This window comes from Lynx canadensis, chromosome X, assembly GCF_007474595.2.
Source record: "Lynx canadensis isolate LIC74 chromosome X, mLynCan4.pri.v2, whole genome shotgun sequence".
Lineage (NCBI taxonomy): Eukaryota > Metazoa > Chordata > Mammalia > Carnivora > Felidae > Lynx > Lynx canadensis.
Window position 1 is genome coordinate 33,413,238 of NC_044321.2, and position 13,815 is coordinate 33,427,052.

The 13,815-nt window shown below is 39.4% G+C and overlaps 1 protein-coding gene across 1 annotated transcript in view; it reads left to right on the plus strand.

The window, feature by feature from the left end:
- Positions 1–13,815, plus strand: part of OTC (ornithine carbamoyltransferase) — a 61,204-nt gene that overhangs the window by 34,808 nt on the left and 12,581 nt on the right. Inside the window, exons 5-6 of the mRNA XM_030306220.1 lie at positions 7,099–7,252; positions 9,359–9,481. Coding sequence (XP_030162080.1) covers positions 7,099–7,252; positions 9,359–9,481 — 277 coding nt within the window. The remainder of the gene's footprint in view (positions 1–7,098; positions 7,253–9,358; positions 9,482–13,815) is intronic.

The following is a 13,815-nucleotide window of genomic DNA, read 5'->3' on the forward strand; positions in this document are numbered from 1 at the left end:
TGCAATTCTATTGGGCCCACCCCAGGATAATCTCTCTGTCTCAAGATCCTTAATTTAATCATATCTACAAAACTCCTTTTGCCATCTAAGCTAACACAATCACAAGTTCTGGGTATTAGGGCATGGGCATCTTCGGGGGGGCATTATTCTGTCTATCATAGGATCTCGATTTTCATTTTTCATATAAATTCTGACTTTTTACAAAAACCAAAAATAAAATATCCTTTAAATTTGATTTTCTTTGTTTTTAATCTCTGGCAGACCCACTGTAATGTTTTTATGACATACTAACCTAGCCTGGTTGCGATATTTTAAAGTATATGCCTTTCTTAATGACACTGTTTTAGAATTAGTTGGGTCATCAAGAAGTTTTATTCCCAGAGAGACAGGAGGTGTCTGAAAATTTAGATTCTTCTTTAGGACAGTTAACTAAGTTATTTTGGAATAAATGGTTGTATCATCTTTCTAATTGGAAATTGAATATTGTAACTGGTGCTAGTTAACTGTTGGACTCTTCCTCACTTTATATAAAACCACAAATGCTGAGGGCATCTGTCCATTTATTGTACAGTTTCTACTGTCTCTAGGAATTTGCTTTATAAGTTAATGCAATTCTTTGTGATTTACACATATTAAAAATGATATGCATCTATGCTTTATAAACAGAAATATACTTAACAATAGCCCACAAAATATCTATCTGTATGTATATAGTTATATGGAAGTACTTTCTTAAGTAAATAAATTGAAGCGTACGTGGTAATACTCATTGTTCATTGATACTACAATTATATTTTGTACATTTTCTTTATATTAACCCGTTTCTTAGCATCATGGACTTCTACAAGCACAACTTGTTGTATTTGATGATTTTTATTACTATAAGTGATCACAACTTGACAAATAGGAGCTCCTTTAAGTAGATTCTTTTCCCTTCTAGCACTGCCTCTGCAATTTTACAACTGCTTTTGAGGGGCACCTGGGTGGTTCAATTGGTTAAGTATCCGACTCTTGGTTTTGGCTCAGGTCATGATCTCCCAGTTCATGAGTTTGAGCCCTGCATCAGTCTCTGGGCTGACAGCGTGGGGCATGCTTGGGATTCTCTCTCTTGCTCTCTCTCTCAAAATAAATAAATAAACTTTAAAAAGAGAAAGAAATATAAAAGAAATAAAAATAAATAAAATTGCTTTTGCTTCCTGGAAACAACAGGGTGTTACAGACATATATTGATTTTTGTCCAGTGCAAGGACATAGAATTGACTATCCTCTAATAGTTTCTGGTTCCTTTTTTTTTTTTTTTTAATAGAACAATATTAAGACCAAATTCTAGGCACTAGGGATACTTACAAGTGTTGAGAGGGAAAAGATTATAGCCACTGCTGCTGCCACGGGACTGTTCTTGATAGTGACTGGGCTAAAAGGAAAATACTTCTATAAGTGTATGAGATCTTGTTCTTTCCAGTATAGCATTCCATGTTGAGATTTCAGCAACTACTAAGACTTTCCTCCTCCACATTGATCCATAGTTCCATCCAGCAGCAGGATATCCCACCGTCCCCCTCCTCCTCTCTTTATCTTTGAGGACATTGGTTCTTAGTCTTATCTTCATACTGGAATAACTTGGAAACCTTTAAGAACATTCATGTGAATCCCCCACCTCATCTTCTGCTTTAACTTTTCAAAGGACAGAAGGTGGCATCAGGATTTTTACAGCTCCATAGGGAGTACTGACAGGTAGCCAAGGTCAAGAACCTCTTTTCCAGGAGGTGTTGGGCAACCTCAATAAAGCAGACCAGGTGCTTTCCCATAATATTAGGCCATACGGTTTCCAGGGATACCAACTCTGCATTATAAACAGGGCAAGTAAATTCATGTTTCCCTTTTGGCTGCTTTGCTTCGAGAGCTCTTGGGATTGTTCAAGGGAGGGAACTACAACAGCCCTTTTTTGATCTTGAAAAATTCGTATCTATAGGGCATTGACTCCTCCATTTGCCCCCTCATGTCTCCCTCTTTTAGCCTCATCTTTCTTCATTCTTTTCTGACCTTGCTCTAACTACTTTGAGGTTTGCCAGGACTTGGTTTCCTCATCTATATGTTTAAGATAACAGTTACATGCAATACCACACTAAATCTAACAAAACTCAACAATACACTGTAAAGTTCTTGAAACCATAAGAGGTTGGAGACCCATGGTTCTAGCTCCCCAAAATTATTTGAGAAGCTACAAAAGAAGTAAAATCCCATTTTCCTTCCATGAGATTCCAGAAGGTCAACTGCAATGGTTAATCCAGATTTTTTTTTATCCTATTTGCATACACTTTTTAGGAAGTGATGTATATTTAAAGAAGTCTTTTCCAGTCACTCTGCTACCTCTCTCTCTCATAGGATTTTAGGTTTAATAAAATTAACTAATTCACCTGAAATAAGGAATTAATAATTATAGTTATAGACCTTAGTGGGATATCTATCTCCATCTAACTTACTCCATCATGATAGAGTTAAAAGCCTGTATTCTATAGTATGAAGCATCAGTATATCTGTACTGTGGAAGAAATTTGTATTAAGATCTTGAAGAAAATGAAGAAGACCTAAAATTCTTCTATTTTAAATAGAAGCCTATGCCTTAGGAGAGTGGTTCTCAACGTTTTTAAGGTTATCTGTGTTACCCAGGAAACTTGGTAATAGGACAAAGACCCAGATTCTCCCCAATTTCAGGAACGTGGGTCTCTGTAGTTTATTAGTTCTTGATTTAGTTCTGATACACACCAAAGTTTGGGGACCATTGCCTTAGGGCATCCGATGGGAAAGGGCAGCTGGTTATTCTAATGAGGAGGCTTTAGTGGAGTGGATTATTCATTTCTCAGGATTTGAGATGCTTTTTTTCCTTCAGTTGAACTAGAAAGCACTCCCTGCTGCAAGATTATGGACAAAATTCTCTGTTTCTGTGAGCTGCCATCTCTTGATTTTTTTTTTTTTTTTTGGCCTGGTTAGGGTTCCAAGAAAAGAATGGTACTTTTAAAAATATGGTGGCCTCAATTCTGTCTTTATTAGGCATCTCAAACTTTAATATGCAAATTAACCACCTGGAAACCTTGCTAAAACGCAGATTCTGATTCAGTGAAACTGAGTGGGGCCTGTGACTCTGCAGTTTTAACAAGTTCCCAGGTGAGGGTGATGTTGTTGAACTGAGGAGTGAGGTGCTAGCTTTGGTTGTCAACCTTGGATGCGCACTGGAATCTCCTGGAAAGTTTTAAAAAATACCTATCCCTAGAGATTCTATTTTTCTGACAAAATTGATAAAGATTATGGTCTGGGCACCAAGAATTTTAAAAATTTTCCAGGTGACTTTTATATGCAGCAAATATTTGAAAACCCGCATCTCAAGTCAACCATCAACTATCACCTATTTTGCAAGAGAAAACTCTAAAGTGGCTCTTTCATTCACCTCTTTCATGTTACAACATACAATGTCATTAGATAGTTCAGAGCACTGGTTGCCAAACTTGACCCCTCCACTGATGCCCTGCCATGAGAAGTTTTTATCAGAAGTGGTAAAATAGGAAAAATAAAGACAATATAGTGAATTTCATAAGCTAAATTAATTCAATCCCAAGGATCATTCTTTGAGATTAGGTCATTCACACCTTTTTGGGTGCTAAAATGTCCTTTCTTTAATTAAATGAAGATATTAACATATTATATGTATATATTTGCTTCCTGTTTCATGCCCCTAATTTACTAAACAGAAAGTTGTGAATCTTATGTTGATCTCCATATTGCTTTGGAAATTTTGCTGATCCATGAAATCTGAAAAAAATCTGAGTCTAGGAGATACTGTTATAGGAATATGATTTTCAGTATTTGACTCTCTAATCTCTGGGGTCAGGGAACTTTTTTAGTGGCCCTTGAATTTTATAAGCACCAATAATTTTCTAAAGATTGAGTAAAAATGTCTCAGATGTATAAGAGGGACTAATTTCCCAAATACACGTGCTAATTAAAATCCAAATTTATGAAGACCATACTGAATATATACTAGCTTTAGTTTTTACGCATTTAAAAAGTTTTGTTTTTAATTTTTTTATTCAAGTATAATTAATAGTGTTATATTACTTTCAGGTGTACAATATAATGATTCAACAATTCTATACATTTCTCAGTCCTCATCAAGATAAGTGTACTCTTATCCCCTTTATCTATTTCACCTATCCCTCCACCCACATCCCCTTCTGGCAGCCACTAGTTTGTTCTCTGTATTTTAAGAGTCTGTTTTATTACTTGTCTCTTTTTTTCCTTTGTTCATTTGTTTTATTTCTCAAATTTCACATATGAATGAAGTCATATGGTATTTATCTTTTTCTGATTTATTTCATTTAGTGTTAAACCACTAGGTCCATCCATGTTGTTGCAAATGGCAAGATTTCATTCTTTTTTTTTTTTTTTTTGAGAGAGAGAGAGAATGGAGTGGGGGTGGTGAACAGAGAGGGAGAGAGAATCCCAAGCAGGCTCCACACTGTCAGCACAGAGCCTGACATGGGGCTCAAACTCACAAACCAAACTGGGAGATCATGACCTGAGCCCAAATCAAAAGTCGGATGCTTAACCAACTGAGCCACCCAGGTGCCCCTTGATCTCATTCTTTTTTATGGCTGAGTAATATCCCATTGTGTATGTGTATACCACATCTTCTTTATCCATTCATGTATGGATAGATACTTGGGTTGCTTCCATATCTTGGCTATTGTAAATAATGCTGCAATAAACACAGGGGTACATATATATTTTTGAATTCGTGTTTTACATTTTTTGGGGTAAATACCCAATAGAATTACTGGATCATATAGTAATTCTATTTTTAATTCTTTTTGAGGAACTTCCATACTATTTTCCATAGTGGTTGCACCAATTTGCATTCCTGCAAACAGTGCGTGAGGGTTCTTTTTTCTCCACAACCTTGCCAACACTTACTGTTTCTCATGTTTTTCATTTTAGCTATTTGGACAGGTGTACAGTGATACCTCATTGTGGTTTTTATTTGCATTTCCCTGATGATGAGTGATTGGAGCATTTTTCCCGTGTCTGTTGGCCATCTGTATGTCTTTGGAAAAATGTCTATTCAGGTCCTCCGTCCACTTTTAAATTGGACTATTTGATTTTTCAACTGTGTTGAGTTGCAGTTTCTTTTGACATGGTAATAATATCTACCACTTTTTGATCTCTTACCATGAATAAGCCATCATACTATATACTTTAAATAGGTAATCTAATGTAATTCTCAGAATAACTCAATAGGATAGATATTATTATGGTTTTACAGATGAAGAAACCAAGTCACAGAGAAATGAAATAACATGTCCAAGGTCACATAGCTAGTAAGTTATAGAACCAGAATAGGAACCCCAAACCAGATACTCTATAATTATGACTATATCTACTCTAACTACTATCATGAGAGGTTTTCCAATTTTTTTGCCATTAAAAAGAATTCTTTAAAATTCAAATGGTTAGAAACCGTTGGGTTTTTTTTAAATGTTTATGTATTTTTGAGAGAGAAAGAGACAGAGTGTGAGCTAGGGAGGGGCAGAGAGAGAGGGAGACACAGGATCTGAAGCAGGCTCCAGGCTGGGAGCTGTCAGCACAGAGCCTGTCGTGGGGCTCAAACTCACTAACTGTGAGATCATGACCTTAGCTGAAGTCAGATGTTTAACCGACTGAACCACCCAAGCACCCCTGGTTAGAAGCCTTTATTGTGCGGGTTTCCCTTTAAATAATAAGAAACCAAGATTTTAAGCCAAAGGCTATCCTTGCTAGTTTGTTAGCTTTAGCTGAGGAACCACCATCACTCTGACGCATGGAAAAAAGTTAAAATCTGGATACAAGGCTCTCCTTCCAGATATTTTCATGTGCAAAATTGAGGCATTGAGGCAATATGTTGTAATGGACTTTAGAGTTAAACTGACTTTAATTTGAATATGAGCTCCTCCGACTTGATTAGCTGCACGATAACGGGCAAGTTACTTCACCTCTTTGTGTCTTAGGTTCTTCTACTATAAAATGAGAATAATAACATCTATTTTTCTGTGTGTTGTTTGAATTCATGGCTACAATTTGGATTGTCTTGCTTTCTTGGTGGATTTTTGTGTTTACGATATTGAGCGCTTTCTGATATTTTCAGAGATGCCAATAGCTATGCAGAGTGCAGGGACAAGGGCTGAATACCTCCTCAGGCTCAGCCCCTGCAGGAATTTATTGTGGGCTGTGTCAGTTCAAGTTCATGGAGGAGCAGACTGCAAGATGGAATGAGACATGCAAGAGATCTGTAGGGGGAAACAATTGTGAAGAATCAAGGAGGGAGGAAGCAGGAGCAGGCAGGGAGAGCCTTCAGAGCACGATGCAGGTCTGACCCCAGTGAAAGAAGAGGAAGGAGGGAGTAGGGCATAAAGAACCAGAGACTGCAGCACAGCTCTGAGAAAGTCTCAGCCAGGCCAGTGGGGGACCTTGGAGCAAAGAGTGCCCATTGGAGCTCAACTCTGGTGCCCCCACTGGGAACACCCTGGGGGGAGTGTGGCCTTAGTGGGAACACTGCAGTGTATCCCAAAAGTACAGCAGCTGGAGTTTGTCAGCTAATGGGACTCCTCCCAGAAGGTTCTCTCTTGTGGGACAATGTGTGTGTGCACCTTCATGGCTGCCACACTGGTACTTTCAATTTTATAGTGAATATGTGTATTTGTCTCTGGGATAATGCAAAAGAAAATTAGCCACATGCAAGGTCATTAATGTACCTTATTTTTAGCCTTGTCCCTTAAAACTTTACCAACTGCCACTTACCAATTCATCATCAGGACTGTTAGGCCCACGATTGCTTTGTAAAAAATAGTAAAATTAGCGGTCACTGGATAAGACCTTTGGAACACCATCTGGCTTCTGTAATGACTACATGTTTACTATTAGCTTTTAAACCTATCATGCTGATAGGTAGCTGTAACTTAGTAGAAATTCTAATTTATTAGCATTTCTTATTCCTGTTTAAGACCATGTATTAAAGAAGGAATTAATAAGCATAATTAACTTAGATTATCTTTTCTTGGTTTGCTACAGCGTGTTGTCAAGCATGACAGATGCAGTGCTGGCTCGAGTGTATAAACAATCAGATCTGGATATCCTGGCTAAAGAAGCATCCATCCCAATCATCAATGGGCTGTCCGATTTGTACCATCCCATCCAGATCCTGGCTGATTACCTCACACTCCAGGTTGGCTCATTCTTTGCCTTCCACAAGAGCAAAATCATCAAATTGTTCCTGACTAGTTCTAAATAGAGCCATTTAAATCATGGTACTGATGTTTTGTTTTCAAATATCATCTTGGCAAAGAATTATAGCATATGTGTGCATACCAAATATCCAAGGATGACAGGACATTGTTAAAAACAGATCCGAAGATCCTTCTGTTCTCAACCCAACTCCCAACCTCTTTTAGCCCCCCTTTCATCCCCTGTTCTCTCAATTACTTTGCTTTTTGGTGACATATTTAACACAATGGATGAACAGAGAAGGCTGGAGCATGCAGAATGGAAAAGCTTTATGTAATCCAGCATACATCAGGCTCTGTGGCTTGGGAGTGAAGACTGGTAGAGTATGCTTTGAATATTCAAAGTGGTCAACTACTAAATCGCTTTCTGAGAAGGAGGCCATTTTCTTTTTTTTTTTTTTTTTATTTTTTTTTTTCTTTTTCAACGTTTTTTTATTTATTTTTGGGACAGAGAGAGACAGAGCATGAATTGGGGAGGGGCAGAGAGAGAGGGAGACACAGAATCGGAAACAGGCTCCAGGCTCTGAGCCATCAGCCCAGAGCCTGACGCGGGGCTCGAACTCACGGACCGCGAGATCGTGACCTGGCTGAAGTCGGACGCTTAACCGACTGCGCCACCCAGGCGCCCCAAGGAGGCCATTTTCTATCATTTTAATATACTGATTGTTTAGGAGTTAAGAACATGTAGAATTTAGAGAACTGAGGCGAATTTAGCTATGTCTCCTTAAATTAGAAACTTGAATAACTTTGAAAGATTCATCTCTTTTGGGTTGCCACAGCCAATCTACACGGGCTTGCCACCAGGAATCCTGACAACCATGGTTTCCGTGTTGATGGACTATTCTGGGAAGACAGGGAAAACTGGATAGGTCCATATTCCTCCTTATTTGGATAAGCAACGCACATATGAATGTGAAGTTAAACTCAAAATGAAACTCTTTGGTGATGAGGATAAAATTCATCCAAAGATGATACAACAATGTAGGATACCAAGTGGCTGTTTGCAGGTGTGGCTTTACATATATGCCAGATAACTTAATGCTTCTGCCTGGGGCTTTATCATTACTAGATTACAAATGTCCTATGCATCATACTGTCCCCTGTAGAACCTGGTGCAATGCCTTCATATAGAAGATACTCAAAGCAGGAGTTGAACGAATAAACAGCAGCTTATTAAGAACACAATCTAAATCAGATGGGCTTGAATTTAAACCCTAGCTTAGCCATCTAATAGTTCTGCGAACTCCAAATTGCTTCGCCTTTCTCTTTTTTAAATATTATCTTTATAAATATATAAAATATGTGAAACCTACAGACACTTCAAGAAAAAGCAAACAAACACCTTTGGGACCCTTACATAGTTTTGTCAGATCTAACTTCAGAATTTTTTTGTTTTTAAATAAAATATTTCAAGTAGAGTTGAAGCCTACTGTGTAACTTTCCCTGATCCCATTTCCTCTCACCCCACAGAGAAATTATTATCCTGGTGTTTGTTTTTATAATTCCCAGGCATGTGTTTATACTTTACACATCTGTATCCATAAACAACCAAGAATATTGATGAGCATGTTTTTTAACTTCGTATAAATGGGAACACAGCCACCATGTTCCACTGTTCCAGGTGCATTGTATTTCCCCTTTCTAATACCAATGAATGTAAGCTCCACAAAGGCAGTGATATTTTTTTGTCTCCTTTCTTCATTGTTCTATCTCCAGGACCAAGGAAAGCCTCTAGACATTGATGGCACTCAATTTGTCGAATGAATGAATAAAAGAATACAACAAAGATTCAGATTTGAAATGTATGAAAATAAGAGTCTCTGTACAAGTTCATACGATGTCTTGGTTTAAGATATTAAGTTGTTTTGCTATTTTTTGGGATTGCACATTCATGTTATTGAATGGCCCTGTATAATGCAAAAAAAGGTTTATTCATTCCAACAAAGTATTAAAAACTAGGTGAAGACTGTTTCCTTCATTTTAGCCCTAATAATTGTTTCACATAAGTGGATTTCCTCCTGGATATAATCTTCTTGCTTGCCTTTTAGGAACACTATGGCTCTCTGAAAGGCCTTACCCTCAGCTGGATTGGGGATGGGAACAACATTTTGCATTCTATCATGATGAGTGCCGCAAAATTTGGGATGCACCTTCAGGCGGCTACTCCAAAGGTAGGGAAAATCTCTTTGTTGAGACTAACTCTCTCTTAAATCATCCCAGCTGCAATTACCCAGTGAAAACAAACCTCTCTTCCATTCAAGGCAAGCACAGGTGAGGCCACGAAATTTAGTTTACGTTACCAACCTTACTATTACAGCTATCTGGCCTCTTGAGTGCCCAATTTCCCATCTCTACCCTAAGAGATAATCTTGGCTGATGCCTTTCATCCTGTGAGTCTTTTTTAAAAGCCTGTCTGAATTATCCCTTTGAATGCCCTAAAACCAGCCATTATGATGACTGGCATCCTTGTGCATTGCTACCACAAAGACTGAAGAAAGCAATGAAATCCAGACAGCATACAACTCCCAAGGCATGGAGAGGATGTTGTCATTTTCTAATGCTGCAATTTAGTAGAAAAATGTCAATCTAATGTGAAGGGCACAATGATGGCATCTACATCAGTTTAGTGCTTCAAACTCAACTCCAGGAGCCCTTTAGCTTTTTAAATCTGAGTCCTTCATGGCTGTGACAGTGCCCTCCATATACTTCCTACCCTGCCGCTAATCTCACACAGAATGCAGGGGAAGCATGACTTCTTTCATAGGTCCAAAGTAACCCTTTTGATATGTAAGAAGCTTGTAACAGTAGCTGCCTCTGAGAAGGGGAACTGGGAGGTTCAAGGACAGAGAAAGGAGGGAGACTTTATTTTCATGGTATATCGTTTTACATGGTTTGAATTTCTTTTTTTTTTTTTAACATGGTTTGAATTTCTTAACGTGCAAATGTTTTACCTACATAATGACATAAATCTATAAGTAAATACACCCAAATAAAAAAGTGTAGATCTCCCAGGAGAAGCCCTCTGTTAAGATACCCCCAGCCTCATACAAAATAAATAGGCTTTTTAGAGGGTAAAAAATAACCCTATAAGAGACTCATACACAAACCAGTCCTGAAGGATCCCCACAGAACCTGTTAAATACCCCATTGCTACTGGATATTTCCCCCATAATATTTCTGATTGGCTACTAATATCCTATCAGGAGTCTTGGAAGGGAAAACTCTCCAAAACAGAAACCATTTCAGAAACAAAGTAAAAGATAGAACTGGCCCTCTTATTAAGAGATGAGTATTCACACTTAATGTGCACTAGTGTGCTTCTAACCAGGCATGTGTTTGCTGTTTGTACTCAGTGTGAGGGTTCACTTGGATAAGCTAAGATATCCAGAGGGGAATGTGTGAGGCCTAAAAATTACTCCCTGTTTCTGTTTTTGAGTTTGAGATGTTTATTTGCCAATCACCAGGAACATGAGTTACACAATGTGGATTAATGGCTGAATTTCTCCAATAGGACATATCCAAATCCCCAAGGCTTTTTTGCCCTCTTCACCCCTTCCTGCACCACTGTCTTGGGCCAGGTTCCCCACAAGGCGACCCTGTGATGAGGATTTGTGTACAGGGGACTTATTAAAGAAGTACTCCAAAGGGAGACGGACAGAGAAAGGGAAGAATCTAAGCAAGAGGGCCATTTATAGTGACTAACCTATCCCGTTTGCCTAAGACTGAGGACTTTCCAGGGACATTGGACCATCATTGCTAAAAGTGGGAGACTGCCAGGCAAACTATAGGATTTGCTCACTCTAATGCCATGTTGGGCACTATCCCACAGAAGGAAGCTTCCGCCTGATCCCATGGGTGAGCTCGGGAGTGTAACTTATGCCCCAGCATTGTCTCAACGCAAGCAAGGAAGGTGGGCTTTCATCCTTTGAATCGGTCATTGGTCAAGGGCAGCAGGGGGAGGGAGAGTGGCAAATCCCCTGGTGATTTTGGCAGGACACGCAGCTGAGAAGCCAGAGCGCTGTCTTCCGAAGAAGGGCTGCAAGTGCTGTTCCAAGCCTACTGAAATGGGGAGAGGGGGGAAAGCTGTAAAAAGGGATCCTAGGATGGTATTTGGGTACAGCACCAGCATCGTCTGCTGCATCCTGCCAAAGAAAAAGAAAACAAAATGCTTTTCCCCAGTGTTCTTGCTGAACCAGTTTGAGTCAATGCGCCCCACTGCCTTCGTTTGCAAGGGCTGCCATGACAAATTGCCACAAACTGGGGGGCTTACAACAACACAAATGTATTACTTCACAGTTCTGGAGGCTAGAAGTCCAAAATCAAGATGGTGGCAGTGCCATGCTCTCTGAAGCCTCCAGGAGACGGTCCTTCCTAGTCTCTCTCCCCACAGCCCCAGGCTTCCTTGGCTTGTGGCTGCATCCCTCCAGTCTCTGCCTCCATGTTCTTTCCTTTATTTTTTTATTTTTTTTTTTTAATTTTTGGGACAGAGAGAGACAGAGCATGAATGGGGGAGGGGCAGAGAGAGAGGGAGACACAGAATCGGAAACAGGCTCCAGGCTCCGAGCCATCAGCCCAGAGCCTGACGCGGGGCTCGAACTCACGGACCGCGAGATCGTGACCTGGCTGAAGTCGGACGCTTAACCGACTGCGCCACCCAGGCGCCCCCATGTTCTTTCCTTTATGTTCTCCATACAGATGCCCCTCTTCTTATGAGGACGTCAGTCATGTTAAATTTAGGCCCACCCTAATCCATCTGCAAAGACCCTCCTCAAAAAGGTCACATTCTGAGGTTCTGACTGAGGATGAATTTTTGGAGGATATTGTTCTACCTAATACACTTGCCATAGAAGCAATGTCAGGCATGGACAATGGCATGTATTAGAAGCTGCCCGCTTATAGTCAACTTTGGGGACTCAGCGAGATCACTCTCTTTCCTTCAGCGTAAACTGAAATAAAGGGTCAGATCTGACACGCGCTTAAGGCGGTTCCTGTTCACATTATGGAAAGAGCGCACACTCTGGCTATAATTCTAATTTGAAGAAAGGCTTTGTATTAATGCAAACTATTATTGTATTTAGTTTTTACAGATAAAACGTATATTAACAATAATTGTTCCCTGCTAGAAGATGTTTCTGGAAAGGCTTTATTCTGTCAGAGAACTATATGATTTAAACATTTCATTGCATGTCAAAGATGTTTTATTAACACCAAAGGAAAAAAATTCTAATATTACAAAGTGATTTCAGTATTGTTCTCATGCAGAAACTCATTTAAATGATAAAGAGTACTAAAACTTGGCTAAATTTCGGTGGGAGTAAGAGTTTTAAAAAACCTTCAGGAAAGTCTGATAGTACAGAAGTTGTTCTATTAATTTATAAGTAGGCCTATTTCCTTTAAAGATAAAGCTAGGAGATTTATTGTAAATTTAAGAAGCCCTTGAGGTGCCTGGGTGGCTCAGCCCCTCGGGCATCTAACTTCAGCTCAGGTCACGAACTCACGGTTCATGGGTTCAAGCCCCACGTTGGGCTCTGTGCTGACAGCTCAGAGCCTGGAGCCTGCTTCAGATTCTGTGTCTCTCTCTCTCTCTCTGTCTCTGCCCCTCCCCCGCTCATGCTCTGTTTCTCTCTGTCTCAAAAATAAATAAACATAAAAAAAATTTTTTTTAAAAAGAAGCCCTGAAGTTCCCAAGGCCATAATTAATCTATTTCCCCATTCTTCAGCCGAGAATAACTTACATGTTCAAGAAAACATAATTTTGTCCTTGATTGTAAAATTGCTCCATAAACTATTGATGGTAATGATTTTAACATTGTTCTAAGTGAATTTTAGACTGAACTGGGTTTGTTAATCACCTTCTTCCTCTGGTTTTAAGATTTATGTAAAAGCCAATGAGTGATTTCGTATTGAAGGCTGAGTTGTGAGTAAAGAATTCTTCTTTGTATTCTCAGTCATGGCCCAGTGCGTGCAAGGTTGGGTGATTTTCTAATTCCCAAACCTCTCTGTTGGTTCTCTAAGTACTTATTGATTCCTTCTGTAAGAATGATTATATGTAAGGAGTATAAAACCTGCTGTCTAAAGGGAAGGCTAAATTTTCAGGGCAGGAGGCACACGGGGTATTGGCTAAGTCTCTTCATTTATGTTTACCAGTATGAATGGTCACGATATTAGTTACTAAATCAGCCAAGCCTTATTAATTACCTTCCCCAAATCCTGATAAGAAAAACCTCCAGAATTTATGGGTATTGAGGGGGTTAATAGCTTCTAAAATGTCTGCAGCCATCATCATCAACATCATGCGTAGCTGCTTTCACGAATTCTGTAATGAGAGAAGGAACTATGGTAGACAAATATGTGCAAATAGAAACCGGTTTCAAATGAATAAACCTTAACGCGCCTGCTGCAGGTTGAGGTACTCAGGAGTAGACTCTGAGACAGAGTCTCAGACAGAGTTTGGTGTACAGGGTATTTATTAGGACATGCTCTGGAGATCAACACCTGCCGAAGG